Source organism: Diplotaxodon limnothrissa, linkage group LG22 (assembly GCF_057381915.1).
Source record: "Diplotaxodon limnothrissa isolate DT_005_m linkage group LG22, D_limnothrissa_male_GT1.1, whole genome shotgun sequence".
Lineage (NCBI taxonomy): Eukaryota > Metazoa > Chordata > Actinopteri > Cichliformes > Cichlidae > Diplotaxodon > Diplotaxodon limnothrissa.
The window spans coordinates 15,919,450-15,947,334 of NC_140616.1; the positions used below are offsets into that span (position 1 = coordinate 15,919,450).

The 27,885-nt window shown below is 40.9% G+C and overlaps 1 protein-coding gene across 1 annotated transcript in view; it reads left to right on the forward strand.

Annotated features, from left to right (window-relative positions):
• The window catches only part of csmd3b (CUB and Sushi multiple domains 3b), a 433,532-nt gene that overhangs the window by 341,623 nt on the left and 64,024 nt on the right, over positions 1-27,885 (forward strand). Inside the window, exons 19-33 of the mRNA XM_085346113.1 lie at positions 6,186-6,302; positions 6,677-6,892; positions 9,847-10,035; positions 15,270-15,370; positions 15,553-15,621; positions 15,763-15,919; positions 17,653-17,844; positions 21,331-21,457; positions 21,568-21,770; positions 22,096-22,287; positions 22,625-22,763; positions 23,350-23,537; positions 26,301-26,419; positions 26,620-26,695; positions 26,801-26,917. Of these exons, the coding sequence (XP_085202239.1) occupies positions 6,186-6,302; positions 6,677-6,892; positions 9,847-10,035; positions 15,270-15,370; positions 15,553-15,621; positions 15,763-15,919; positions 17,653-17,844; positions 21,331-21,457; positions 21,568-21,770; positions 22,096-22,287; positions 22,625-22,763; positions 23,350-23,537; positions 26,301-26,419; positions 26,620-26,695; positions 26,801-26,917 (2,202 nt within the window). The remainder of the gene's footprint in view (positions 1-6,185; positions 6,303-6,676; positions 6,893-9,846; positions 10,036-15,269; positions 15,371-15,552; positions 15,622-15,762; positions 15,920-17,652; positions 17,845-21,330; positions 21,458-21,567; positions 21,771-22,095; positions 22,288-22,624; positions 22,764-23,349; positions 23,538-26,300; positions 26,420-26,619; positions 26,696-26,800; positions 26,918-27,885) is intronic.

Below are 27,885 nucleotides of genomic sequence, written 5' to 3' on the forward strand. Positions count from 1 at the left end.
AGCTATGGCCCTGCTCACCAGATTACCCAACACCTGCCTCACCAGAGGAATGAGACAACACCCGATCAGCAATAAACCTAGAAAAACTAAAAGAGAAAACATGGCAGACATAAACAATCCCTTATATTGCCCAAAAACAGATGTGAACCAGTCTCCCAGCCTCGAGTTCACGCCTGATTGCTCATGCATGGTTCTAGATAACGCTTTCAAATTCTCCAGCGCCCGCGTGACCGTTCCGTCCGGAGCTGTATTGTTGGGAATAAAGGTGCAACATAAATCCCCAAACATCGCACAGACGCCTCCCTTCTCAGCCAATAACATGTCCAGCGCCATTCTATTTTGGATTCCCATTAACGACGTCGGACCTAATTGTTCTGCAAGACCTTCCACCGCGTCCCTAGTGAGATTAGAGAGTCTCAACACATTATAATGAACATAATTAATGCGATCAACGTTTTTATTTGGAGTCACCCACAAAAACACACTTTCAAACCCGGCCGCTATCTGATCAACTAACTTATACTCATCTGGAACTCCTCTGGGAACTCCTATTGAGTCTATCCAGGTTGGCGAGTCCCGTCTTGGATCATACCTGTGGATACCCCCTGTGGCTCTCCTCCGTCTGGCTGTAGACACATCCGCGCCTTGCTGTGGAACTGTCTCTAGCCTACTGCCTATGAGCATCAAAGGTGCAGCTAGGCGCACCAGAGCACACGTTCCCACACTCCCCAAGGGAACCTGCACCAAAAGGGTATACTCCCCACAATAATAATATAGCCCACCTCTCGCCCAGGTGCCTATAATTGTGCTTGGGTCACTTACATCATTGATAGTCCTACCTGTGATTGTCCTCTGACACCAGCTTGGATCAATCCTTCCTAGCCTAAATCTCACTCTGTCTGTAGAGAACTCAAAACATGTATAATTATCTCGTTTTGGTGTGAATGAACCTGGTTGTGTACGTTTATCAATTGGCGGATATAAACCTGACAAAGTGGTGCAGTTACCTGTGTCCACCGCCTCTCTAGTTAATCTCAGCATGCAATTATATCCCCACTCATCCTCTGGATACAGAGGAGCGGGTTCAGTAAACAAATGAGGTCGAGCGGTAGCACAAGCAACACAATCAACCACTTTCTGCTCCTTAGCATTTTGAGCCACCCAATCTAACCAAAGATTCCTATCTCCAAAACCTGTGGCACGCTCTATCAACTCCTGAGGTTTTAACCTAGTATAATCTGTGGCAACAAACCATTTCTCTTCTGAATCCTTGTAAGTAACTGTCTCTAAGGGATCCATTTGCACCGTGAGATTCAGTGCTGAGTCATTTCCCAGCGGTTTAGACCTGGGATTAAATAAATTCACCCGAATTAACCCGAATGGATCTGTCCCTACTTTATCTACCCCTACTACTAAATAAAACGCACCTCCATCAAACCCAGGTTCAGGGAGTTCACTCCATGGTCCTAGGGAAAGAGTAATAGGGTTATTTGTAACAGAATAATCTCTCTGAATAGCTATTCCTTCAAGGGCCGGTGGCACTGTTGGCTGCCATCCTACCCCTGTCCACGCGACCACATCCTGCCAAGAACACCACTGATCCGTTACATAGGTGTAGATGTCACTATCCCATGATGGGCCCCACACCGACTTAGGGTAACACATCATTGGATGATAACAAACCCACACATTATATGTTCTCCAGCTATTCCCGTCACCCGAGCATTTAATTACCTCACACAAATCGAATGTGAACGCTGTCATGGATCCATTAACATACCCAAACTCGACTCCGCCACTGGCTTTGAGACACCCATCATCCCCACCTGAACCAACCGCACGCTTGACTTTTTTCGACGATTTGATCGGTTCGGGCTCTGGAGCGGATAGACCTCTGCGTCTGGGCAATTCACCTGTCTGCCAAAAAACAAAGAAACACGTTATAACACTTATTAACCCCAACACCCCCGTTATTCTCCAATTTTCCCACAATTTCATGATGACTGTTCCCAGGCTCGTTTACTTTTACTCTATACTAAAAAGATAAAGTTACAAAAAGAAGAGTATAAAGTTATGAGTATAAAAATATGCGAGTAACATACAAAACTATTATGATTCCTTTAAACTATCAAATACTTTAGACTAGAGCCCTAGCCTATTTAAGAGCCTGGAATGGTTTCCTCCTTGGCGTGTGACGCTCCTCTTCTTTCTTCGCCTCACTCAGGTTAGACTACTGAGGAGGACCGTGGCACAGGGGGAGAGAGGATTATTCTGCCTCTATGTTCCCCCCTGCGTCGATGGGGTGGAGGCTAGCTCCAGCAAGCTCTCGTCCGCGACTGCACACTGAGACCAATGGAACCAGGTCTCCCCTTTCCCCTTCAGACGGACAGCACTGGTGGTTCGGGCAGTTACTTCGAAGGGTCCGGTCCACCTCGGGTCTCTCCACTTTCGCTTAATGACCTTCAGCCACACCGCCTTGGCATCGGGGATGGACCTGTCCTCCGCTTTCACCCCTTCTCCAACCTGTTGTGTGAAACTAGACACAAGAGCTTTTAATTCTTTCCAACATTCAATATGTTTTCTGTTACTTTTTACACTTTCTTCCGCCGGAACTGTTGTCCAAGGACCTGGAAACTGTCGTCCTGTCAACAGCTCATATGGTGTGAAACCTGTGGATTGATTAACACAACATCTTATTATCATCAATGCAATTGGCAGGGCCGCTACCCAATTTAGCCCCGTGTGAGCAGAAATTTTAGCAATTTTATTCTTCAGGTTTAGATTCATTCTTTCTACCTTTCCCTGCGACTGGGGGTGATATACCGTGCCAAATCTATGTTGCAACCCCAGCTTCTGTTCTACCTCTGCCAAATCTTTGTTTTTGAAATGAGTCCCATTGTCGGACCTAATCCGCTTAGGGAAACCATGCCGGGGGATGTAATGATTGATTAAACACTTAATCACACTTTTTGCATCCTCCCTCTTGGTAGGCCATGCCTCAGGCCAGCCCGTCAAACCATCTACGCTTACCAGTAGATATCGAACTCCTCCTGGGCCTGGATCAATCATGTCAGTGAAGTCAATGACAATCTCTTCACCTGGTCTTTCTGGAATGGGGAACTTACCTGCCTCTGGTTTAATCACTGGCTTCGGATTGTGCCTCCCACAGATCAGACACGTCCTAGCCTTCTCCTTGATCATATCCTTCAAAAAGGGATGCCACCAATGGCACAGATGTCTCCCCATCTGGGCGACACCTACATGTCCAAGGCCGTGCGCTTCGGCAATCTTCTGTTTTGCCAAGTTGGCTGTCAACACTGGTCGACCATCAGGTCCTCGCCAGAGACCTCCTTCTTCCCAGGCTCCTCGACTCTTCCAGATCCCCTTCTCTTCTGGAGCGGCCTCCCCTTGGGCCTTCCTGGCTTCCTCTAGCATGTTAACTCCTAATTCTTCTTCCACCGTTATTTGTACCATCTGTCGTGATGCTTTATAACCCGCTGCCTCTTTTGCAGCTCGATCGGCTTCCTGATTTCCTCTGGCCATCAGGCCGGTCCCTGAGGAGTGGCCTTTGCATTTTATGATGCTCACCTCCTCTGGATCTCCCAAGGCCTGCTCAAGTTCCTCCATTTCCTTTTTGTGGCAGATTGGTGCGTTATCTGCTGTCCTGAATCCTGCTCTTCTCCATTGGGCCAGCTCCACATGAGCCGCTCCAAAGGCATAAGCTGAGTCCGTGTAAATGTTGACTCTTTTTCCTTTTGCAAGTCTCAAAGCTCGACTTAGAGCAATTACTTCTGCTCTTTGGGCTGACTGCTGCCCTTCAAGTCTTCCAGCCTCCTTCACTTCAAATGCAGCCCCTTTTCTGCAAACTACCGCGTAGCCTGCTTTTAATCCTTCATCATCCCTGTAACAGCATCCATCCGTGAACCAATCTTCAGCTCCTGTCAGAGGTTCTGCTTTCAAGTCTTCTCTTATCTTCTCGTCCACTTCAGCTCTCTTTGCGCAGTCATGAGGTTCTCCTCCTGACTCCATTAAATCTGCCATGTTAATTCCTTCATGTGTGAAGGTCAAGTTAGGAGCGTCTAAAACTTTACACACTCTCTGTTGTGTAAGAGGTGTCATGGTGAAGGCTTGTGAGTTAACATATGCCACCACACTGTGGGTGGTCAGCACCTTCAACGGATGGTCCCTCACTATATGTGCTGTCTTTTGTATAATTTTTGACACCCCAATGGCATGCTGAGTGCATCTCGGGTGCCTTGTCTCTAATGGATTCAGCCTGATGCTGACGTACATACATTTTCAATTCCTGATATGTTGTAGCAGTTACAGCAAGAGTGAGCAAGAAAGGAAGCAAAGGAAGGGTTTGTACAGATTTGAGCTGGGGTGTAGTTGTCAGATTTGGTGGTTTTCTGCTCCACACTACAATTCCTGGTAAAATGTCCTGTTCACAGAAATTTCAGCAGAACTTTCAGGATTGACCCTCTGCCTGCTTCTTTTACTCCTTTTTACGGCATTTTATAGCTGCATTGTGAAAGAAAATGACTGTTCGGCCAGGCCAGTGTAAGATGAAGCAAGTGGAGCAACAAAAAATTGAGCACCTGGCAACATACTGTCTGCGTGCATTAGTATGCATAGAGTGAGCTACGGCCATTTCCAATCTTTTCTGGACCTGGTCTGAACTCTGCATCTCGGCACAAGCACGGGTCATAGTGTGGCCATGCTGTGAGATTCTGAATGTTTTAAGTAGTCTCCAGGAAACATTTGTCCTGCTTCACTGCATCGAATACCACTGACTTGAATCACTTGGAATAAAACTCAACCGAAAAAATATTTCAGACAAAGGACATTTTACAGTTCTTGCACACAATCAATGTACCTATTACGCAGCATTAATGTTGTGGAAACGTAACATAAAAAATTATTCCAGCCTTGTTTTTCTTCGGCTTATGTCTCAGTTTCCTGACACTGAATTGCAAAGCGACAAAATCTTGCAAATATATTTCAGATTTCTCCTCCACACAGTTATTGTTCAGATGGCCACTAGTTATATAACAATAAACCTTGCCTTTTAGGTAGTAGCTCTAACTATATCAGATGATTGATGTATGTAATATTCAGCGAAACTAGTCTGAACATCTGAACTTGTCTTTGCAAAAAGGCAATGAAACACAGTATGATTGTGAGGTTGTGGTTAATCACTGCAGCAATATCAAGTTAGCCATATGGATCTTGAAGCTGGAGGTTGTTACTGAACAAAACAGATGTGCATTTGCTGTTCTGCTAGAAATAACTATCATTTAGTGCATAAAAACTACAGACACACAAGTGGACCTGCATGTGAGCATGTCGAGGTCCATAGAAAGCGTGCCTGAATCCAGGCTACCAAGAATCCTCCCATATTTATGCAAGACCTGCTACAGTCTGGTGAGCATGCCACTTTTTGTACTATGCAGAGCATTGTGGTCACAGTCACCGTACCTGGCAGACAATCTACAAATTGAAGAGATCACCAAATTTGCATAAATGGCATACAGTTCAACTCACCATTTCTGTAAACAGGAAAAAAAAACCCACATAGCTTTTGTCACTGGTGTTATTCACCTTTTTAAGGAATAACAGTCATCTGTGTCGCTAATCATTGTTAGGCGTTGGTTTGTTTCAAGAACATTAAAATATACCACAAAAACAACAAATGATGCATTAATTATCATTCCAGTGCAGTGTGTGGCAGATTTGACATTATTTATGTCATTATTTTATGTCTGTGCAACAGTGGGAGGAATAAATCTGAAAAATATGACTTCAACATTTAAAGGAAAGTTGTAAGGGAATACACAGTGAAACAGTGTTTTCCTACTCCCCAACGTGTGACAGCACACACGGTTGGAGCTCACACTGCATGCAGACCTTGCTACCCACTTCTGAGAAAATGTCTCCCCGTCTCTCTCTCATGCTCCCTCTCTCCCCTTTGCTCCGTCTTCCTCTGCCCCTCTTGCAGCATTTGCGTGTGGGTATGCTTGTGTGTACGTACTATAGAAGTGGTATTAAAGGTCCACAGGGAAACATTATCTGTTTTAGCTATCAACAATCTGATGCTAACCTTCTCTCTGCCTCCATCCCCTGTCTCTGCTCATCTCCCTCCCTCTGCCTCTCTCCCCCCACTCTGTCTCTCTCAATCTATCCAGCTCTATGTGGTGGGGATGTTAGAGGTCCCTGGGGCACCATCCTTAGTCCCGGCTATCCAGACAGCTACCCTTCATCTCTCAACTGTACCTGGACCGTTGAAGTCAGCCACGGGAAAGGCAAGAGACACACATACACAGAGATCCACACTCCTTAATAGAGACAGACAGAGTGTGAGACAGTACAGCAAGCTCAGTGGTTCAGTTGCTGCTATGCTACATCCACAAACATACATTGTTTTCTGTGGCTTATAAAATATTCAGGCGCCATATGGAGGCAATTTGGTGAAAGCAATGTCAAAAGTAAAATGTTGCCAAAATAAAGTCAAATAAAATAATGATCTCAAAAATAAATCGTCACTGATTAAAGTTTGAATATGCTGCTGTCCCAGTATAATGACTCATACATATTATAAGTCGAGGTGCATGAACCATCTGAGGATAAAGCAAACTTTGTCTGTCTTCTGACTCGTCGGTGCTTGTGTCTCTAACAGGAGTCCAGTTTCAGTTCAGTTCTTTTCACCTGGAGGACCAACATGACTACCTCTTGGTTACGGAGAATGGGAGTTTCCTGCAACCTCTGGCTCGTCTGACCGGCAACGAGTTGCCTAGCAACATCAATGCTGGTCTCTATGGCAACTTCAAAGCCCAGTTGCGATTCATCTCTGACTTTTCCATTTCATATGAGGGCTTCAACATAACTTTCTCGGGTAACTTTCCTTACTGGAGTTTTTCATTTCAATCCAGCGAGTCTACATTCAGTTTTACCCTCAGTTTAGTCACTTCAAGGGTTTCTGTTTGTCTTAATTTGCTCACTGGAACAATGCTGTAATGTTGCAAATGTTGAAATGTTTGAGATTATGAAACATAACTAAATGCAAAACAGTCATGTAACAGCTTGCTGTGTGAATTGTGCCAGTAAAATAAAATAAAATAAAATAGTCAAGCTGGACTTTTGCCAGGTTCACCCTAGAAATTCATGCAGACACCACTGTGAAATTATGGCTTCTCTTTAAAGAGAAGTGAGCAGAGCAACATTTATACCAGAAAAGACAATTACTGCCTCTTAAAATGAATGTTGTAAATTATAAGTCGCAGCCTTACGCCAGGTTGTAAAGTCACTAAAGAAATGCCATTAAGTTCATTTATGTGGCAACTTATCACAGAGTGCTTCTAAATAATAAAAATGGATATTCAGTGTTCATAGGATCGAATTTCTGACATACTCACAGCCACAAAAGCACAAACGTCTTTAGTTTAAAGCTTAAGATGAAGTGTGAGTGCTGGATATTTTATATGTTATGAATGAATATGATCATTACCTAATTTTAAAGACTGCATGTGCTTCTTCAGCCCATGTCAAACATTGTACCATGCTTTGTCTGGCCACAAGTTTAATATTGAGAATAATGAGCCTTCTTTAAACTACAGACTACATATAAAAGATGGGCATGGTTACCATGACTACATGCAGTAGCTGAGAAGACCCAGTTAATTAGTGCTAAATAATCTACAAATAAAATCCTACAAAATGATTCACCAAAGAGCACAAACATCTTAGAAAAACCGACGATAAAACGCACATAAAGCCTAGTTATTTATACGCTAATTATTTTTGAGCGCTTCACACCAACGCCACAGTTAGTAGACTGTGCATTTAGCATTTATGTCTGGTGTAAAATTCAACATTTTACAATAGAAGTCATTGGAGTCAAGTGACCTTCAAGGAAATGCAGTTTTATGGCAGTTGCGTTGTTGCATTGGCTTCATATCTCACAACCTTGCTGTAAAACCACTGAACCAACTTACTATTTAGTGGCTAGTTCAGATATGCTTTTGCTCCAAAGTGTCGATTTACTTAGCTCTAAAGATTTCCTGAAGAAGAAACAAAAAGGGATTCAAACTGAACCTTGCAGATCTCTACAAGTCATAATCATAGAAAAAGAAGCAAGGCCGACCTGGACGTGTTCACCCACTGCCTACATAATTCTCTCAGTCAAGTAACATCTGCAGTGACGAAGCATTATCCATGTATAATCATCTACAACAACAGACTGAAAATTGCCAAAAATAATATATGTATCCAAAATCTTAAACAACTTATTTTATAAACTTTGGTTTTGAAAACTGTTTTAGAAATTGGCCTCCAGAATACTTTGGGGGCTGAAAAAGTTTCTTTTTTGTTTGTTTTCCCACAAGTAGATAAACAGATAATTATTTTCATGCCAGCTTTTTACATCTTAACATTCAGTTGTGTCTTCTGCTGTTATTGACTTTTAAAAAAATGTGTCTTCTTGGGCCACACGTGAATAACTCAACCAACGAACTGGTGTGCTCAACTCTAAATTACTTAAGAGTGCGAAAGGTGCCGAGCTACAAAACACAGAATATTATGAATAATACAAAAAACAGTTTTGCTGTACTCTGTTGTTGTTGTTCTGATGGGGTTTTTTAGTTTTCACTATCTAAACTGACATCTTACTCCATAAATTGAGGACTACGTCTGTAATCTTATAAATTACTACAGAAAAAAGCAGATGGCTACACAATATTAATCTGAGAGCAATCCACTATTAAATGATGGTATGTGAGGAAAGGGAAAGAACAAGATGAAGACAGGAGCCCCTAACCTCATCAGAGGTCAGAAACATGCTGTTTTAGCTCTTTTCTCTTTAATGCCACCCTCCAATCATGCTGTCTTCTGATTTGCTGTTGCTCAGTGGCAAAGAGAAGGTTTGAAGAGCAGCTCGGTGGGGCTTTTATGCCCACAGTACCTATAATGATCATATTAGGAACATCCTACATCAATGATATCATGCAGAACCAGAAGTAGATTAAAAAAAAGGATTGGGTCTTGTGCCTAACTGTCCTTTCAGTACCCTCTCACTGACTCTGGAATAAAGGAGCAGTGGCCTGACTACACTGAGTGATATTTTACTGCCACCCAGATGGCATAAGCTGACTCTCAGAGTGCAACACATGGGAGGTGTCATGGGAGATTTGACTTGGCAGTGTTAAAATTCTCAACACGCACTTTCTTTCAGCAGTACACCCTAAAAAACACATCACATCATCAGTCTTAGCCAACTGAAAATAGCTTTGAGTCTCTATCTTGCTAAACACAAACTCAACAAGTTCAGCTCAGGGCGTGCTGGAGTCGACTCAGATCGAGAAATCGTGCCCTTCTTGTTCATTCCTACAGTCATGCAAGGATTATATTTTAATAGACTACATATTCAAGAGTTTCACAAGAATTACTGAATTAATTAAAAGGGCTTGTCCAGTGAGAGGGAGAGACTTCATGCCCATGAATGTATGCATGCATTCATCCTTTGGCTAATCCGAAATTGTTATTTAAGATTAGCCCAAGATCTTGGCCTCATTGTAAGTATTTACATTATTAGCTTAGCTAATTCTTTCATATTGCTTGCGTAATCACAAATATTATCATGCACTTGTTCCAGAATTCTATAAATAACATTAACATTTTATGTATTTACTTGCAGAAATTATGTCATATCTCCTACAGATAGTATGTGTAACATATGTGTCTGGTTATGGCTTTTTAGTCAGAAGTAAAGAAAAGTTATTTTACCTTTTGACCTGCTGTCTGTTAGTTTATAGTAATGTGTTCAGTGTCATTCAATTATTATTTTTTCTGCAGAATATACTTTGGAGCCATGTGAGGACCCCGGCATGCCTCGTTTCGGCAGGAGAAATGGCTACAGTTTTGGTGTTGGAGACACTTTGTCTTTTTCCTGTAATATGGGATACCGCCTGGAGGGTTCACCAGAGTTAATCTGTCTGGGAGGCGGGCGAAGAATGTGGAGCGCCCCTTTACCTAGATGTGTCGGTACGTGTTTAATTGTTACTGGTCAGGTGTCGTGGGTGTCTAGTTGTTTGTTTGTGGGTGTCTAGTTGTTTCAAATATCATAAATAAATAAAAGTAAAAACTAGAGATGGACCGATCCGATATTACGTATCGGTATCGGTCCGATACTGACCTAAATTACTGGATCGGATATCGGAGAAAAATAAAAAATGTAATCGATCCATTAAATATCACGAAAGCACCTCACAAAACTTGCAACACGCCGTAACTCGCCTCAGAACGTTAGCAGTCGGAGCAGTATGCATCACGTGATAGAGCGGCTGTGGCATGCGGGACCTGTCGGTGGTCTGGATAGCATTTGGAGCTTCGCTAGCAACCCGGCATTTCATCTCCGACAAAGTTATCCCCGAGAGAAGTAAAGCAAGTGTGTAAGTCCATCTCTGAATGTTTGTAAAGCATTCCTGCCTTAAGCTTAACAAGCGACTGCCTCTCGCTCTCTGGCTGCTACTTCAATCGTGAAACTGCTTAATGATCAGCTGATCGGCTTTTCTGTTGCGAGTCCGTGTCTCTTGTTTGTTTTTGGCCCACTTTGCACCAGAAAGAGGAAACCAGCGGCTGAACAACAGCAGAACGTTTAAGCTTGATAAGCTGTTGTTAGAATTTATTTAATATTACTTTCTACACCAGGATCTTTTTCTACATAGCTGACGTAGCTGACGCTGGTAACTGTGCAGGGGCGGATCTAGCAAAGTTTAGCCAGGGGGGCCGATAGGGCATTAACAGGGAAAAGGGGGCACAAAGACATACTTTTCTTTCTTATTCTCATTTAAAATGTCGAGCTTTTAATAAATAATTATCTGACACCCAAAGTTTTAATTTGATGTAAAATGAATAGAAGTCAATTACTGTATATAGTGACTATTAAGTCTAATATATATACCCTAGTAAGCTATAGTACTTTTTACTTTGGGAAGGTACCATCTGTGCAGTCTGCAATTTTGTTGAAGAAAGATGTTGAATCTATTTAATATTTCTTGAAAAATAATTGATTTCTGTGCATTTTTTTCACACTTCATCAAATTAAGGTTGATTACGTCGATTAAGCATCATGAGGTGGAGCGTGAGGGGTGGTTCCCTATTTTTTATTTATTTATTTTTGTTGTTGCTGGGAGTTGGAACCCTATTAGTTAGGTTGCTTAATATTTACGCTAAGTACTCTTTAAAATACCAGAATAGTGAGGATGGTGTAGGTTTAAGTTTATTAGATTGATCAGTATTGCTGAACTATGAAATATTTTTTTTGTATACAGGTATAACAGAATAGCTTTAGTGTAGTTGTTGTTTTAAACTTGAGTATGAACTTGCAGACTTGCAAAATGCAGCAAGATATTTTAAAAAACAGTTTTGTTGATTAAAAAACACTATATCGGATTCATATCGGTATCGGCAGATATCCAAATTTACGATATCGGTATCGGTATCGGACATAAAAAAGTGGTATCGTGCCATCTCTAGTAAAAACCAAACACATATATATGTATCTAATACATAAGATCCAGTAATAAAAAAGTCGCAGTGAACAGTTTAGTCCAGTGGTGCTTAAAATAAAACAAAAACAAGTCATGTCTTTATATAGTTTTATAAAATGTCTCAATAATTACATAAATTCAAACTCTTAAACCGATGGAAATCAAATAGAAATAACTAGCAGAACACCCACTGTGAGATCAGGGGAGCAAGGGACCAAGTAACCCTTCCCATAACAGGGTAACTTGTGCAAACCCTGGAGCCAAGCCTAGGGCTTGAAGGGAAGTGCTTGGTGCTTTGGTCTTAACCCTTGGGGCTATGCTGTACCCAGTCTGAAAGATCCATATGACCTTTCTACCCACAAGAGGGAATATAGAGTACTGGAAAGATGAGTCTGACTGCTAGTCAAGCCTCAGGTTCTGGAGTTCATGAAACATCAGTCAGCTCTTTACATTCTTAAGGATACAGCCACGTCCCTCATGCTGCCCTGTGGGGAGTGCAGCAAGAATCAGGAGTGTCTGGCTCATTCCTGCAAACTATTCAGTCTTCTATAGCTGTAGCGAGAGTAGGATTTCCATTGTCAGCTATAATTCAGCAACCAAATTAACATTTCTACAAGAGCCTTACCCAGTCAGAAGCAGCTCAGGGCAGAGCCTCATTGAGATGGTTTGGGTGTCTGACTTGGACGACCCATGGGTGAGGCATCCTAAGTGAGGTGCTTGGGGTATGTCCCACTGAAAGGAGGCCCTGGGGAAGATCTAGAAGGTGATAGAGAGACTGTATCTCTTAGCTGTCTTGGGAATATCTTAGTGTGCCCCCAGGAAGGATGAGGTCCGGGCAGGACAGATGGATGGATGGATAGATGAAGAAGTAAATAGTGATTACAGTTAAAAAGTAACTCAGCTTCCCTTGATATAATCAATATAATTTATTTCCTTACCCATAAACCAACACAAGGCTCAGGTCTTTTGAAAAGGTTGTTCTTCCACCTATGAAGTGAAAATTATAATTGACCTCTGGCTGTAGCTACAGAAACATCCTTAATGTTCAACTGTTCCAAAAAATAAATATTAAACGGTCAGTCCAAACTTAATGGTACTTCAGAGAACAGCGTTTGTATCAGCCAATTTCCAATTAGTGGATGAGCAGAAAATGCCAGAGATATTTCTTCAGGAGTCCCTAGCAGGCTGACATTTATGTCCTGTTCACATTGCTTTATCACCTTTTATAATTTTGAAATTTACTGGCAAGGACATTATCTGAAATAATATAGATTTTTTTTTTTATACTGGAAAAAGTTGTAATTCCCCCCCAATACTTTAATACTTGTTCAATAAACTGAAGTCATAAAGCTAGACAGAAAACAATATTAAGATATACACACTATATAAAATCTTTGAGACAAGAGATTTGAGACAAACATCTTCGAAGTCAGAACACAGACTGAGAAAGGCTTTTACGATGTGATAAACATGCAATCAGATTTACAGTAGGTTTATGCACCATATTGAACACTAATCCAACTCAGTGTAACTGTAGCACTATGCCAGTAACACACACAGCAAACAAAAAGTAGCATGTACTACAATGTGAAGTAAAAGCCCAGTGTTTGAATGCATGAAAAAACAAGGATGGTGGTTTTATTATTAAAATGTATACTCAGAGTGGCACAGATTGCACTAAAAATATGCCTATTCGAATAAAAAGTCCTTCACCTGTGGACTGGAAAATGTGTTTCTATGCAAGGCTGTATAATTTTTTTTTAATAATTAATCAATGCACAAATGAGCAATTGGTTTAAAGGACAAAATAATAAGTTCCTCACTAGGTTTTAAAAACATAGAATAAAAACAAGCAGTTCATATCTTGGATGCCACACATGCACATTTTTTGTCAAGGAAAATGCATTTAAATCTAATTTGTTTGGGCTAATAATGGAAGATGAAAGCAATCACACTGATTAAAAAGAAGAAGAAATACTGAAATGTCATGCTTTTTGCCTGTCTGTGTCGGTTTTGAGCTATTCTGGGTGTATAAGGAATACTCAGGAGATTGTCTTTGATCAAGGCACTTTCCTCTCAATTGCTACCTTTACTCCAGAGAATTACTACCGCCTGCTCTTAAATAGATAGGATAAGTCTAATTTAAAGCACAAGTTTATCAGTGGGAATCATTATCATGTACAGTTAACCTCAGGGAATTCAGGCGAGAAGTGTGTAAAGTAAGATTTGATTTGGGTACAGTTAGTAGTATCTACAAGTGACAGCAGTAAAAGCACATAGCGAAAGAGACTCTGCATTTCTGCACTTGCTCATAGAATTAGTTATCTTACACATAATATTTTTGAGAAATTACAAAGAAAGCCAGACCAATCCAATTCTAGTAAAAAGCAGCAACACTATACGACTTTTTAATTTTAGGCTACATGTGAGTAGATTTTACTCTACAATCTAATTTTCAGCTTTGCATGATGTTCTCAGCGCCATTATACACGGCTTTGGTTCCTTCGTTCTTTCATCGGCGTGACAAGACTTATAATGCAGAAAGGTGGGAGTGATGTTGTGTGCTGCTGTTCTGGGGTGTAGTGCAGTTTGCTATATTTAGTTTCTGCGTATTGTGTTGCATTGCTGCATGATGGTACACATCACAGTTGAAGAACGGAGGAAGAAGGAAAGATTAGAGGACCAACAATAGGTTTTTCTTATGTTTTGGCTATAAAATAACTTTTTAGTTAGGGTGGGTCTTTTGTTATTTTAATTAACTGAGGGATATGCTGTGCAGGCATGAAGTATAACTTTGGTGGTCTGTGTTTGTGTTTTAACAAGTGGCTCTTTTTAATTCTTTACAGCATTTTTTTTCCCCCATGAAAGAGTTGGAGAGCTTCCAGAGATGTTTCTTTGCAGTTTGAGAAATCCAATGTTCTTTTGTCTTGTTTTTTTTTTTCTACTTTTTTATTATTTCTGGATGCCATCAGAAGCGGGAGGAAAAAATAAAAAGAGGAAACAAGAGATGGAAGAGAATGAAAACTCAGGAGAAGTGGAAAAGGAAAGTTGATTGAAGTAAAGGGGAGCAAAGGAGGCACTATTCATAGAGTAGAGAGAGCGCAAGAGGGAGGAAGTTAAAGAGGAAAGAGAGAGAGAGGGTGAAGAGGTAATTTTCTAAATGGAAACTATAGCGGCGTGATTTATTGACGATATGGCAGCTGTAATACGACCATTACACTAGTGGAGACACAGAGAGGGAGAGGGAATGAAAAAGAGAGGAAAGGGACATAGATACTGTACATGGAGGGCACGAGTAAGAAGTGCAAAGAATAGGCAACTTCAGGTGAAGTTTGCAATCTTATCATTCGCATTAACTGATATATGGGGATTTTTAAAAAATTCCTACAGCCTTTAGTTAAAATATTTTTTCATTTATATTAAGAAGAAAGGAATTTGACTGATTATTACTCTGAGCACAGCCTGCGTTCCCCCTAGCTGCACAGAAAATGGGCAAAAACTTTTATCTGGTAGGACCAAACGGCTTTAAAAAGCCACAAGCCTCTTTAGTAAGCTGCAAAACATAGCTTTTGTTTATCATTAAAGCTTTAAATGCAGGTCAATTTGCGGCACAACAAAAGCTTGTTCACATGACCACTCCACATCATTATAAGCCTCTTAAGAATTAAACCAATGTCTCAATATTGTGCATTTTTTAATTGTCTCCTTTCTGTCCTCTGTCTTCAGCGGAGTGTGGTTCTTCAGTCATGAATAATGAAGGGATACTGCTCTCTCCAAACTACCCAATGAACTACGATAACAACCACGAGTGCATCTACAGCATCCAGGTCACAGATCTTAACGTTTCAGGATATACATGACATGAGTTTTTATTGAGAAAAATAATGGTATTGATCATTGCCTGTGTTTAAGAGATGACAAATGTATTACCAGTCTTCAAACCTTTGTGAGGGTTTGTCACCTGCTATGTGGGTCATTAGTGCTCATTTTGATTTGATGTTGACCTCAGGTTCAAGCTGGGAAAGGAATCAACATCTCTGCAAGAACCTTTCATCTTGCCCAAGGCGATATACTCAAAGTAAACTCACTCACACATACGCATATGTGGTCATTGCTCTTGCCAGATATCAGTGTCAAACACAGATCAGCAAAAATAAACGAATTAAATTAGTTCATGCTGCATGTGATGCATCCGGTGTGCATTTTGCTGTTCTTACAGATTTATGACGGTAAAGACAACACAGCCCATGTTCTCGGAGCATTTACTGGATCATCCATGTTGGGGCTGACGCTCATTTCCACTTCAAACCACCTCTGGTTGGAATTCTACAGCAATGCGGAAAACACAGGAGAAGGATTCAAATTGGTGTACTCAAGTAAGTTAGCAGTGAACACCGCTGTTTAGTATAGAGCTAAGGCCTAATCTGTTTCTCCAAGACTTCTTTGAAGATTCATTCAGGAGGTGACAAAAGAACCCAAAAGAACAACATGTAAAGAACTTCATGTTCCACTTGCCTCAGTTAAGGTCAGAGTTCATGAAATGGGAGTTTTAGAGTGGCATAAGACTTAAGTCAGATTGAGATTCTTTGACATGACCATAAACAGGCTGTTCATGCTCGTATCTGAATTAAAACAATTCTGCAAAGAGGAGCGGGACAAAGTTTCAAGGCTCACTGCCAGTTATCACAAATGCCTTATTGTACATGATGCTGCCACAGGTGATATAACCAGTTATTAACTTATTAGGTTTAGCAGACAATTACATTTTCACACAGGGCCAGGCAGGTTTGAAAATCTTTGCTTAATAAATAAATTAGTCATCATTTAAAAAGCACATTTTGTATTGACTCTGCCAGTATCTTTGTCTAATCTTTGATTTTTTTGGATTATCTTGGGCAGATGTAAATACATTTTAGCCGTATGTCTCAAATTATTAACCAGTTAGATGCCTCATGACAACTGCTGATTTCTGATAAATCTAACAGGCTCACTAGAACAGTTTAACTCTAAACGGTTGGATGGATCACAGAAGTAAATGTGAATTTTCCCACTGAAACGATCAGAAGAAACATGTCGCGTTTGATTAACAAAGCTTTCAGCGTAGGACGAAGTGGTAAAGGTGTGTTTTGATGTTCACCAAAGCACACCCACATTTGGCAGTGCCCTCTTAGACGCACAGTTGGAATTCTAACTGTTTAAATGGTGTCATGAAGGGTGATAGCTTAGTATTATTCGCTTTGAAGTTGTGTTGTCTCTGTACTGTGTTGGCGCAGAGGATGGCTTACTTAGACCTTTGCTGTTTTCATACTTTTCCAGGTAGAAGTTATTTTGCCATGTAAAACAAAGCACATTAGCAGCAGCAATTTTGAGATTGTAGTACTTTGCCTCTGTTTGTTTGGTGTTACATTTGATATAGAGGCTGTAATTCAATAAAACTCCCGAGATGTGGTCGAATGAATAATGCATGGTGGTTTGCTTCCTTATACATATCTAGCAAAGAGAGAACAATTTTAGATAGGAAAACTGTTCACACTTCGTCAGGATGATGACAAATGTGCAATTGTTGCTCAATAGTAAGTATAGCTTTCCAAATAGCCATTTTTTTTAAGGATTTAGACATGCACCTACAGCAGTCTGCCAGGAGATAACTCAAATCCCGGTGCACCTCGTCTTCCAGGTAATGCCGTAGATCAAATCCCGGTTATGGTCTTATAAGGATAAGCTATTTATATACCTATTCATATCTCGCTCTCCAAAACTGCGAACAAATTTTCCGAATATTACCATGGAAACTGAGCTTACACTGACTGTGAAAAACAACATTAAATTGGATAAGGTGTATACACGCTCCAGTATCATTCCTAATAATGGTATGTCTCATGTATCTTTTTCAGTTTCGTTATTAAAACGGGATGAGAGCTTAACAGGATCTGTGATACCAGCATGGTCATAAACAGAATCCTTGAGTGAGCCAGATATTAAGGGAATATTGCTGCGCATCTAAATAAAACTAATTCTGTTTCTCTTGTGGGCTTTGGATTTCCCTTAGTGAGTTTTTTAAAAAGTACGTACTGTGAAGCTCTTTTTTCTTTTTTATGACTCTTTCTAGGTTTTGAGTTGTCTCATTGTGAAGACCCAGGCGTGCCTCAGTTTGGCTTCAAGGTCAACGACCAAGGTCATTTTTCTGGGAGCAGTATCACATATAGATGTGAGCCTGGTTACACTCTACATGGGGCTTCTACGCTGAAGTGTATGACGGGTGAAAGGAGAGCCTGGGATAACCCTCTGCCTTCTTGTATAGGTACGTCCTTTAGTATCTGAAGCCAATAACACTGTGAAAGAAGGTCTGATGAAAACACACAAACACACACAGAGATTTTTGAAGGCATGCAGAGTCCTCCACAGATGCATTGTGTTTCCGACCTTGAATAACATTCTTTAATAAGCTTGGGAGGGAGAGGTAATTTTATTTCTAAGATTTAAATTGATCTTGTTGCATTTAATGCTGTGTAGTGTGTGTTCCACAGCACTTACTTGAATAGATTCAGAGTTACGCGATAGCTGAAAAGTGTGTTGGTATCATTTCAATAAAAAATCAGAGCAGGATCTTTCCAGTGAATGAACGTCAATGTAATTATAAATTCTTTACGTCTGTGTATTGTGTTCTTTAGCTGGGATGGCTATTTATCTAGAATTCAGCTAACACACACACACCTTTAGGTATCAGGAAGCATAATTATACAAGGTTTGCTCTGTAATAGATTAGAAAGTGACTTGCAGCTTTATGCAACATTTGATTGCAGGATGTTAATTCAGTTATCTGGAAGGAAAACAGATGGGGGCCAATTTCCTGTAGAATCACCTTTCTTGATTTTCCCTGGATATCACACGCTGTTGTAGTTTTAAAGTCCCAATGAAAAGCCTATTTATTCGGCATTATACCACCTGGAATCCCTCGGCCCAACTGATGCACTACCTCTTCTGCGGTGGCAGATTTTCTTTCTGTTCCTGGCGCCTGCCCTTATATTCTCCCAGTGCTGTGTTATGTACTCAGACATGCCCCGACATAAAGCACACATATGTCGTGTCCAAATTCATGGGCTGCATTCTCCTGAGGCCGCATTTGTAGACCGATTACATCACAGCGACGCGCCGAAGGCTGTCCAAATTCGTAGACCCCTCCGAATGCAGCCGACAAATGCGTGCTCCTTTTTCCGAATTTGAAGGATGGGTCGGGTGTGTCCTTCGTGGCCCACCATATCCCAGAATTCATAGCGCGGCCCAGCCAAGCTCCAGTTTCCGGCTAATGGCGGCCGCTACTAAGTTTTAAAATTACTCTTATTAATCTTTCTGGGTCACAAAATAAACTTTTAACATATTTTCAGGCGAGAAAGTAGCTGTGTAAACATCAAATATCTGCTCGGTTTATCAAGATATCGCATCTTTGCTAAAGTGCTTCGACGTTTTCGGAGACGTCTGCTTCCCACCAGCTCGATAGCTAGCCGGGAGCTCGAGGGTTACTGATGCGGCCGAGAATGGCACAACTCCCGGCACATCATTTTCAGATCACCGCGGACTTTCGCTGCTCGGGTTAAACGTTGTCAGCCGGTGATCAGCTGTGATCAGCTGATCACGGGGCCGGGGTTAAAAGAGAGACGCCAGACATCATTCTCTTCGTGTCAGGAGCTCCGAAACTCTGCCGACGTCAGTCTCCGCCTGATTCAGCAACCGTGAGTGATTATCCCTTCAATCCTTTTTCTCTTCCCGGCTCCGCTCGCTCTCTGTCGGTAACGACCGTTCCGAAGCCACGCTTCGTGCACTGATCGTTACTAGAATAACTGCGTGCCTGCTCCAAACCCACCGCTAGCCTTCGCCGCGCTTGGGTCTAGCCAACACGCCACACGGGCACGCCGAATTACTGTGTGTAACCCGCCCGGCCGTGACAAACGTAATATATAAGTCACTTAGACAACCTAAAAATGTTATTGTTGGGCTTTTTTCAGTGTTTTGTTTGTTCGTGAGTAAATCGGTTTGGCTGAGATTAAAGTTATTAAATTAGATAAAATAAAACTTTATTAATCCCCCGGGTGGGTTCCTCCTTGGTTTTTACACAGCTGACTAAACGTCAAACAGAAAACTGATTAAACAGAAGTGTGAGATGGCCGAGAGTTTACTCCAGTGTCCTGTTATATTTTAGACAGCAAGGAGCAGACGGCTGAGTTTATTAAACTCCACCGAGACAGCGGTGACGCTAATCAGAAGGCTAGACCGTCCAATTTCACGGCCGTTTACTTCCGGCCTACCCGATCTTCTGAGGACCCGGCCCACGTAGACCGCGAAGGCCGGGTCCTCGGGAGAATGTAGCCCATGAATTTGGACACGACCATAACCTCCAGGCAACTCTCAGCACACGAAGAGCTAAGCGACAAACACTCTGTTGAGAATTTCTTCATAAACTCATTTTATTCAATTTGATTTGGCTTTGTTTAAAAGCATTCTGTGGAGCAAACTCCCCACTTAGTATCGACACATTGCTTAATACTCAATTATGCCATCGTCGCCTTTTTAATTCATTTTCCAAGGTTTCAAACTGATGCAAAGCGACCGTCCGAAGTATTGATATCGAGAAGTCGACCGTAGTCTTTCACTGGCTGTGCAGTTTCGGGCTTCTCTCGCTTGGAAAATAAACACACACTCACATATTTATCAGTGTACTGGAATGAAATACCTAAAACGCTGTGATTTGAATATTATTTGAACTTAATTCGGATGTGTTGTTATTCCTTCCAGTTAGCACATGGTTGAATGATTGCATCCTCTAATTAAACCCAAACAAATGTTAGGCTTATTTAAAGTGACAAATAGAATGGCTGCTGTTGCTGCTTTGCATGGGAGCTATAAGCATAACAGCCAGTCCAGTGTTTTAGGACCATTTTTTTTCCCTTCACTGCTGCCTCTGAACTTTCTGATTTTGGATTCAGACTAATAAGTCTCCCTCCTTCACACTATCAATAATGAAAGACTCATAAAACTACTGGCTGAAATGCTCTGACTTTATATTTTAACAGTGACACGCTGTGACCTCATCTAACCTCCAGTCTTAATATTATATTTCTTCTTCTTATTACTCACAGGTTTTCCTTCTTTACCCCCTTGGTTCTCTCCTTTTCTCTCCCTCTTTCCCTCTCCCTCTCTCTTTCTCCGTCTTTTTTCCTTCCAAACTCTTAATATCGCTCAGATTACCCGAGATAATATATTCCAGTGATGAAGGGAGGAGAGCCTGAGGGAGGGGGAACATGGAGAGGGAGGAAAAGCAGAGAGTGGATGAAGATTGTGAAAATATATAACCGAGAGAGACAAAGAGAGAAGGGGGAATTATTTTCTGTTATATAATGTGCTGTGATTTCTTTAGGGAAGAATGCAAGATCAGCACTTTGTGTCTTCTTCCTCCTCTTTTCTCCTCTTCTCTTCATCTCCTGCGTGTGATATAGAGTGAGAAAGGCAGAGAGACTCAGCGGATAAGAGTTAGCTTCTTTCTTTATCCATTTGTCTCCTTGGTGATCGTTTAATCAGTGGCCTCTGAGGTGCACCTACTGGATCTGATTGCCTTGACAAACAATTGCCACAGACAGATAAATGGTTGGCTTGTGACAGCGCACATACACACACATCAACTGGCCATCGGTTGGGCCGCGGTGATTTGTAATGTTGTCACAAAGGCGATAATCAAAGAGATGTTTACAGTTTGTTTTAAAATAAGTGTGTGTGACGTTATTTATCCCTGTAGCGGAGTGTGGGGGTCGTTTTAAGGGTGAGTCGTCAGGGAGGATCCTTTCCCCCGGATACCCTTTCCCATACGACAATAACCTTCGCTGCACCTGGACCATCGAGGTGGACTCGGGAAATATTGTGAGGTACAGATGATCGCATTAAGGCTTTTGATCGATACGTTAAGCATAGTGTAAACTCATGTGTGAAGTGAAACATATTCTTGCTTTAATTAAACTTTATTCTTATTTTACAGCCTCCAGTTTCTGGCCTTTGACACTGAAGCCAGCCATGACATGCTGAAGGTTTGGGATGGGCCACCTGAGAATGAAATGTCTTTGGCAGAGCTCAGTGGGTCTCTGCTCCCTGAAGGAATCCACTCGACCCTGAACACAGTGACGGTTCAGTTTGAGACTGACTTTTACATCAGCAAGTCTGGATTTGCCATACAGTTTTCTAGTAAGTGATGAAATTAAATCTAACCAGAAAGATATCAAATATAACAGATAGGTATCATTTAGACTACTGTTGTTGTGTCTATGCTCTTCAATGGGTAGTTCCATCAATAATAAAGGGAATAAAAAGCTATATAATTATGCTGCTTCAAAGACCTTCACCTAACTGGAACAAAATTAACTTACGTAGGACCCATTAGTTAGTGGAAGTGGTGCTGTTTTTATGCGTTGGGTTAAAGCATTAGATACCTGGTGTGACACAGTTTTCTGTAATTGTTCCCCTCTTTCTCCTCTATTCCCTGCTTTGTTCCTATCCCCTATCTGTCCAGGCTCAGTAGCTACAGCCTGCAGGGACCCAGGAGTACCGATGAATGGCAGTCGTAGTGGAGATGGCCGTGAGCCGGGGGATTCAGTGTCCTTTCAGTGTGACCCAGGATACGAGCTCCAGGGGGACGACAAAATAACCTGTATACAAGTGGATAACAGATACTACTGGCAGCCCAGCCCACCTGTCTGCATAGGTGAACACTCCAACTTTCATATATTCTATAGGGACGCACAATAAATGTACTGCATATACAGCTGGAGGTATTGTCTCACTCAAGGACACATGTGTCTTTGACTTAAAGGAGAGCTGTATAAAAAGGGCACGCTTTATTCTATTCACATATTTTCATTCTTCTGCTATTTAATGAAGCTTTTCATTCAGTAGCAGTTTTCTCCACACTCTGTTGCATGGTACACAAAGGGTTTTGTTTTTTTTTCTGTATGGTTGAGCTTGAGAGAATATTTAAATGTTATGACATTTCAAGGCTTTGTCAAAATGAATGTCAATCTTGACCTGTGTTCCCACTTTAGCTCCTTGTGGAGGAAATCTAACAGGCTCCAATGGATTTATACTCTCTCCGAACTACCCGCATCCTTACCCTCACTCAAAAGATTGTGACTGGCTCATTGCTGTCAACCCAGACTACGTCCTGTCACTGGCCTTCATCAGGTAACCTACAATGCTACTTTCCAGTTCAGCTCGATTGAGCTTTTTAAAACCTCTTTACTAGACAAATGTTACTGCCGAGTGAAATGTGAAATGGAATGACAGTAGACTAAAAGCCTGTCCAAGCTGAGCTGGCTCCATTTGAAGACTGAAAACCTGGATATCCTTTTTTGCTGGCAGTAAGTTCTAATACTAAATTTTCTGGCAATCATTTCAATTTGGACAAAGTGTTGGAGCAACAGACCAAAAGACTCTTTTGTAATGGGTTGGTGAAAATTACAATTTTTAGGGTATTTTTCCTGCAGGTAAACGAGAGTAAAGTGAAATAATCAACCTCGTTTTTGCTTTGTGCAAGATTGAAAACCATGTAAAATTATGACTTTTTTTCAAGAAGTGGGAACTTTTGCATTTATGTGCTTTGGAAATCTATTGAGCTTTCACCACTTTCAAAAGCTGTGCTTGCTTTGTGGTACGAATCACAAACAAAACAACTCTAAAAACCACTGAATTCATGGTAGATACTTTGTCCTTGAATTTTTGTTGACTTTCTTTCTCTTCCTTGTTTGTCTCTGTCTTCCTCTACCTTTAGTTTCAACATTGAGCCAAACTATGATTTCCTGTACATCTACGACGGTCCGGATAGCAACAGTCCGCTCATTGGTAGCTTCCAGGACAGCAAACTCCCAGAGCGGATAGAGAGCAGTTCAAATACAATGCTTTTAGCGTTCCGTAGTGATGGATCGGTTTCTTACACTGGATTTCACCTGGAATACAAAGGTATAATGGTCTGCTAACTGTACCACATCTCTCATTTAAATTGAATTCTTACTGAATCAGGCAGCACCTAAAACTACACTTTGCATTCTCACAGAGGTCATATTAATAACACAGGCAAATTTTGATAAAGTTTAATAGGCAAAGAAATTTGAAGTATAATCACATTTAAAGAAGAGAAAGGAGTGCATTTTTTTCCTGCAACATTTAATAGTTTATAATACCGTGCAATAGTCTTGGGTCACCTCTCATTTCTTTGTATTTTACTTTTATTTAGGTAAATCTATGAAAAATGTCAAAGATAACATAGTTTGACAGGCATAAAATAGTATTTTTGCACCAGCTAGGTGATTCTCAAAGGGCTGTTTGATGAAAACTTGACATGTCTTGTATTGTGTCCTTAAAAATTGAGGAAAGTGGACAAAGGCCTGAAACAGAACCTGAGAGATGCATCTGGCCCTTCAGTCTGTCTCCTACTGGCCAAAGCATGATCAGAAATGGTCTCAGTGGAAGGGTGGCTGTCAAGCGTATGTCAGACCTACACTGAAAATCAGTGGCAACAGGTCTTATTGTGAATTTTTGATTTGCATCAATGTGTGCTGACAGGCTAAGAAAAAAGATACAACAGTGAGTGCCTAGAGTCATCTGTAAAACACAGTGGAGGTTATGTCATGGTTTGGAGCTGCATTTCAGCCATGGGTTGGCCTCCCCAGAGCTCAGACCTCAACAATATTGAGGCAGAGTGGGAAAATCTTGGAGAGAACAAAAGTTTGACAACACCTGCAGAAGGCAGGTGTCCTTCAAGAGTACTATCCCATATGGAAAAGATATATATAAATCTTGTAAAGTTTGTATCTGTCTTGTGTGAAACTTGTATGAAAAGCATACAAGAGTGAAAACAGATATAAGATCCCTTGAAAAATTATATAATGAAACTTGTATGTTTTGGATACTTACTAAAACAATGTATGAAAGTAATGAGAAAGTGCCACTTTCATGAGTAAATCATGTAAGCCTTATATGATTTACTCATGAAAGTGGCCATTTTCATGAGTAATCACATATAAGTTTTTACTATTTCTTTTCCATATGGGATTCCTCAGAACAACTCAAAGAAATTACAAGAAAGCTGTCACAGTCTGGCGAGGGCAGACTGTAGGTGTTGGCAAAAAGGACTCAAATGCAACTCCATAAACTGAACGTGGCGTAGATTTAACAGAAAATAAGCCGTTTATTGAGGCCAGCAAAAGGGGAGTACAAACAGCAGGACACAGGTGAACACTAAACCATAGCCTAAACTGGGTGAACTAAAGCTAAACATGAAAAACCTTAAACGGGGTGAACTGACATAGAATGCTGAAGTGAGGGTATGGATGAGCAGACGACCTGACAAATGACATGCAAAAACAGAGGACTTAAATACACACATGAGGTGATCAGGGGAAGTGGAGACACATGAGGAAACAGCTGACTAACATGAACCTAATGACAGGAGCAGTGAAGCTAAATACAAAGAACCAAGAACACACGACTCCTTCCAAAATAAAACAGGAAACATAATGAAACGCAGACATGACAACCAGAACTTGACAACGTAAGACACAGACATGAAACACATGAAGAGCAGGGGAGACTTAACATGGGTTGGAAACACGAGGGGGAATTAATAAGAACTAAAATCACCTAGGCATGGTAACAAATGAACTTAGAAAACCTGAAGGGCTTAACATAAACTATAAACATCAAAATGAACTAAAACTCAAAACACTGGGTCATAAGACCCAGGACCGTGACAAAAGCTTCCCTACGAGATTCGGGGCTGTGTTGAAGAATAGTTGGGGTCACGTCAAAATTTGACTTTCAAGCTTGTTAGAATCGTACAAACCGTGTTTCCATGTTTTCATGCACCAATATCCAATTTTCATAGAAAAATATACAAAAATGGAAGTGGCACACTACAGTACATTTACCTAACTATATATCACTATATATATGGCCACTACATGAGAGTCAGTCTTAAGTTATTATGTTCTTTTCTGTTTTAAGGATACAAACAAGGAAAGTTGAAACATTTCAACCGCAAGGTTTTTTTTATAGCCATTGATTGTTGAAAAATAATTTCGAATCTTTAAATCACCTCTGCTTGATGTTGTTTTCTGTCATTTGTGTTTTTCTTAAAGAAAGCCATTTGGGAAATTACTTCAAGATTTCCACAGTAAACATAATAGAAACTCATGATGACACAATTTCAGCAGAATATAACAACAATATTTTCTTTTACCTCACACTAAGACCACTCACACGTTGGTGTATATACATGTGTACCATGCTAAATTCAGGATGAAAGAGAATTATTGCTCTCTGCATAAAGTGCCCGTTGAATCAGTGTCTGTTGAAATAGTCTGTCAAGGAGGTGTGAGTTTGATTCATTTGCACAAAAGAGTCAACACTGACTTTGCATGGACTGAGAAATTAAGTCTTAAGTTGATGCTGGTGGCCACTAATCTTTTGGGAGGGGGGCCAAGGCCATAATTTACAAGGTTCATGTAGCACACAAAAAGATGAAGTTATCGTTCTTGCTCCATCTTGGCAAAGACAGCTAAGTCAAACAGACTGTTACAAAGGCCAACGGAATGCCTGCCTCATTTGATTATTGCAAGAGACTTAGTTATTATTAATTTGCCCTATTATTCATGTGTGCCTGTCACTTTTCCTTTGCCTCATGTTCTCTCTAACTCACACTTGTTTTTTCTTTACTCCATCTAGCCAAGCTGAGGGAATCTTGTTTCGACCCAGGTGTGGTTCTGAATGGGACCAGGCTGGGATCTGATTATAAGCTGGGCTCGACGGTCACCTTCTACTGTGAAGCAGGATATGTACTGCAGGTACAGCCACTTGGATGACTGAGGGGTTGACTGAATTTGGGATTTTGGGATTTGAGTAGCTGTTTCTTAGGTTGCTGGATGGATTGTTCATTGGTTTGTTGAATGGCTGGGCGGGTAGAAATTTTTAAATGGTGTTGGTTGGCTGGTTAATTAGTTACGTGGACTGGTTTTCTTACATTTTCCTTTTTGTCTGTTTACAGGGTTATTCTACTCTGACATGCAGTATGGGTGATGATGGCAGACCTGGATGGAACAGGGCATTACCTAGCTGTCAAGGTAAAAAAAAAAAACATATATGTCACTCACTCTATTTAAGTAGAATTTACTTGTATGGAATTCATTGTCACTGCTATCTGTTTGTGCACACGTCTGAATCTCCAGCCCCGTGCGGAAGTCGTTCTACGGGATCAGAAGGGACTGTTTTATCTCCAAATTTCCCGAGAAACTACACCTCCGGACAGACCTGCATCTACTCTATATCCGTACCAAGAGAGTTTGGTGAGCTCAACAACCTATGCAGTACATCGTAGTACAGACATGCAGCTGTGTTCAGCTTTGAAAGTTAAACATGTGGCCACAAGTTTCTTTTCAAATAATTATTGTATTGCTTTTTTTTTTACGCTGAAAAAAAAGAGCAGCATTAAATCTTTTCAGATTTATTGCGGGAATCTTGTGGCGCCCTCTGAAAAGCTTCCTCAGTGTTTTGAAAACACGCAGAAACATCAGTTATATTACAAGTGATAAAAAATGTGCTTTCTAGCCATTAATTTGTCTCTAGGCCTGAGTTTCATAATTGTAGTGACATTTAGAGATGAGACTGCCACATTTGAGTGGTGGTCTCAAAGCCAGACATAAATAAGGATATGAATATTATAGCAGATTCTTCATGTTACAGTGAGGCTGTGCTGAGAGGGTGATCATTAGGGGGGGGGGGTAAAAGGCTTCTGCTGGAAAATAACCTGTAAATAATTCCTTATTTTTGCCACAGCTGTTAGGAGTTTTGTCTGGAATATTTTGGTATATTCATATCACTCAAAATTCAAGCTGAATACAGAATTGCATTTTAATGTATTCTAGTGCGACTCTAATCTACACGTGTGAGTGGAGCATCACTGTATTTAACAGCTCTGGAGAGAGCCTGCAAGTGGACACTAAGTTAGATTTGTGTTGTCGAACTAAGAATGCCATCAATGTGGAGATGGACAACTTATATTTGTGCCTACAATATCAGTTACAACATCATAAATGAACAACATTGTTGACTGATTATTAGAACTATTTGCTCATTGAATGTGAATTAAGCTTTAATAAACAATCAGTAATTGGTGGGTTATGTCCAATTATGCCCTGGTGGTGTTATGAATAAATCTCAGCTCTCCCTAAGGCCATGGATGGTTGATGTCTCATAAATTTTGCGCTTTTGGATTTTCACCTCCATGTAGAAATTCTGAGTGAGAGGAGCTAAC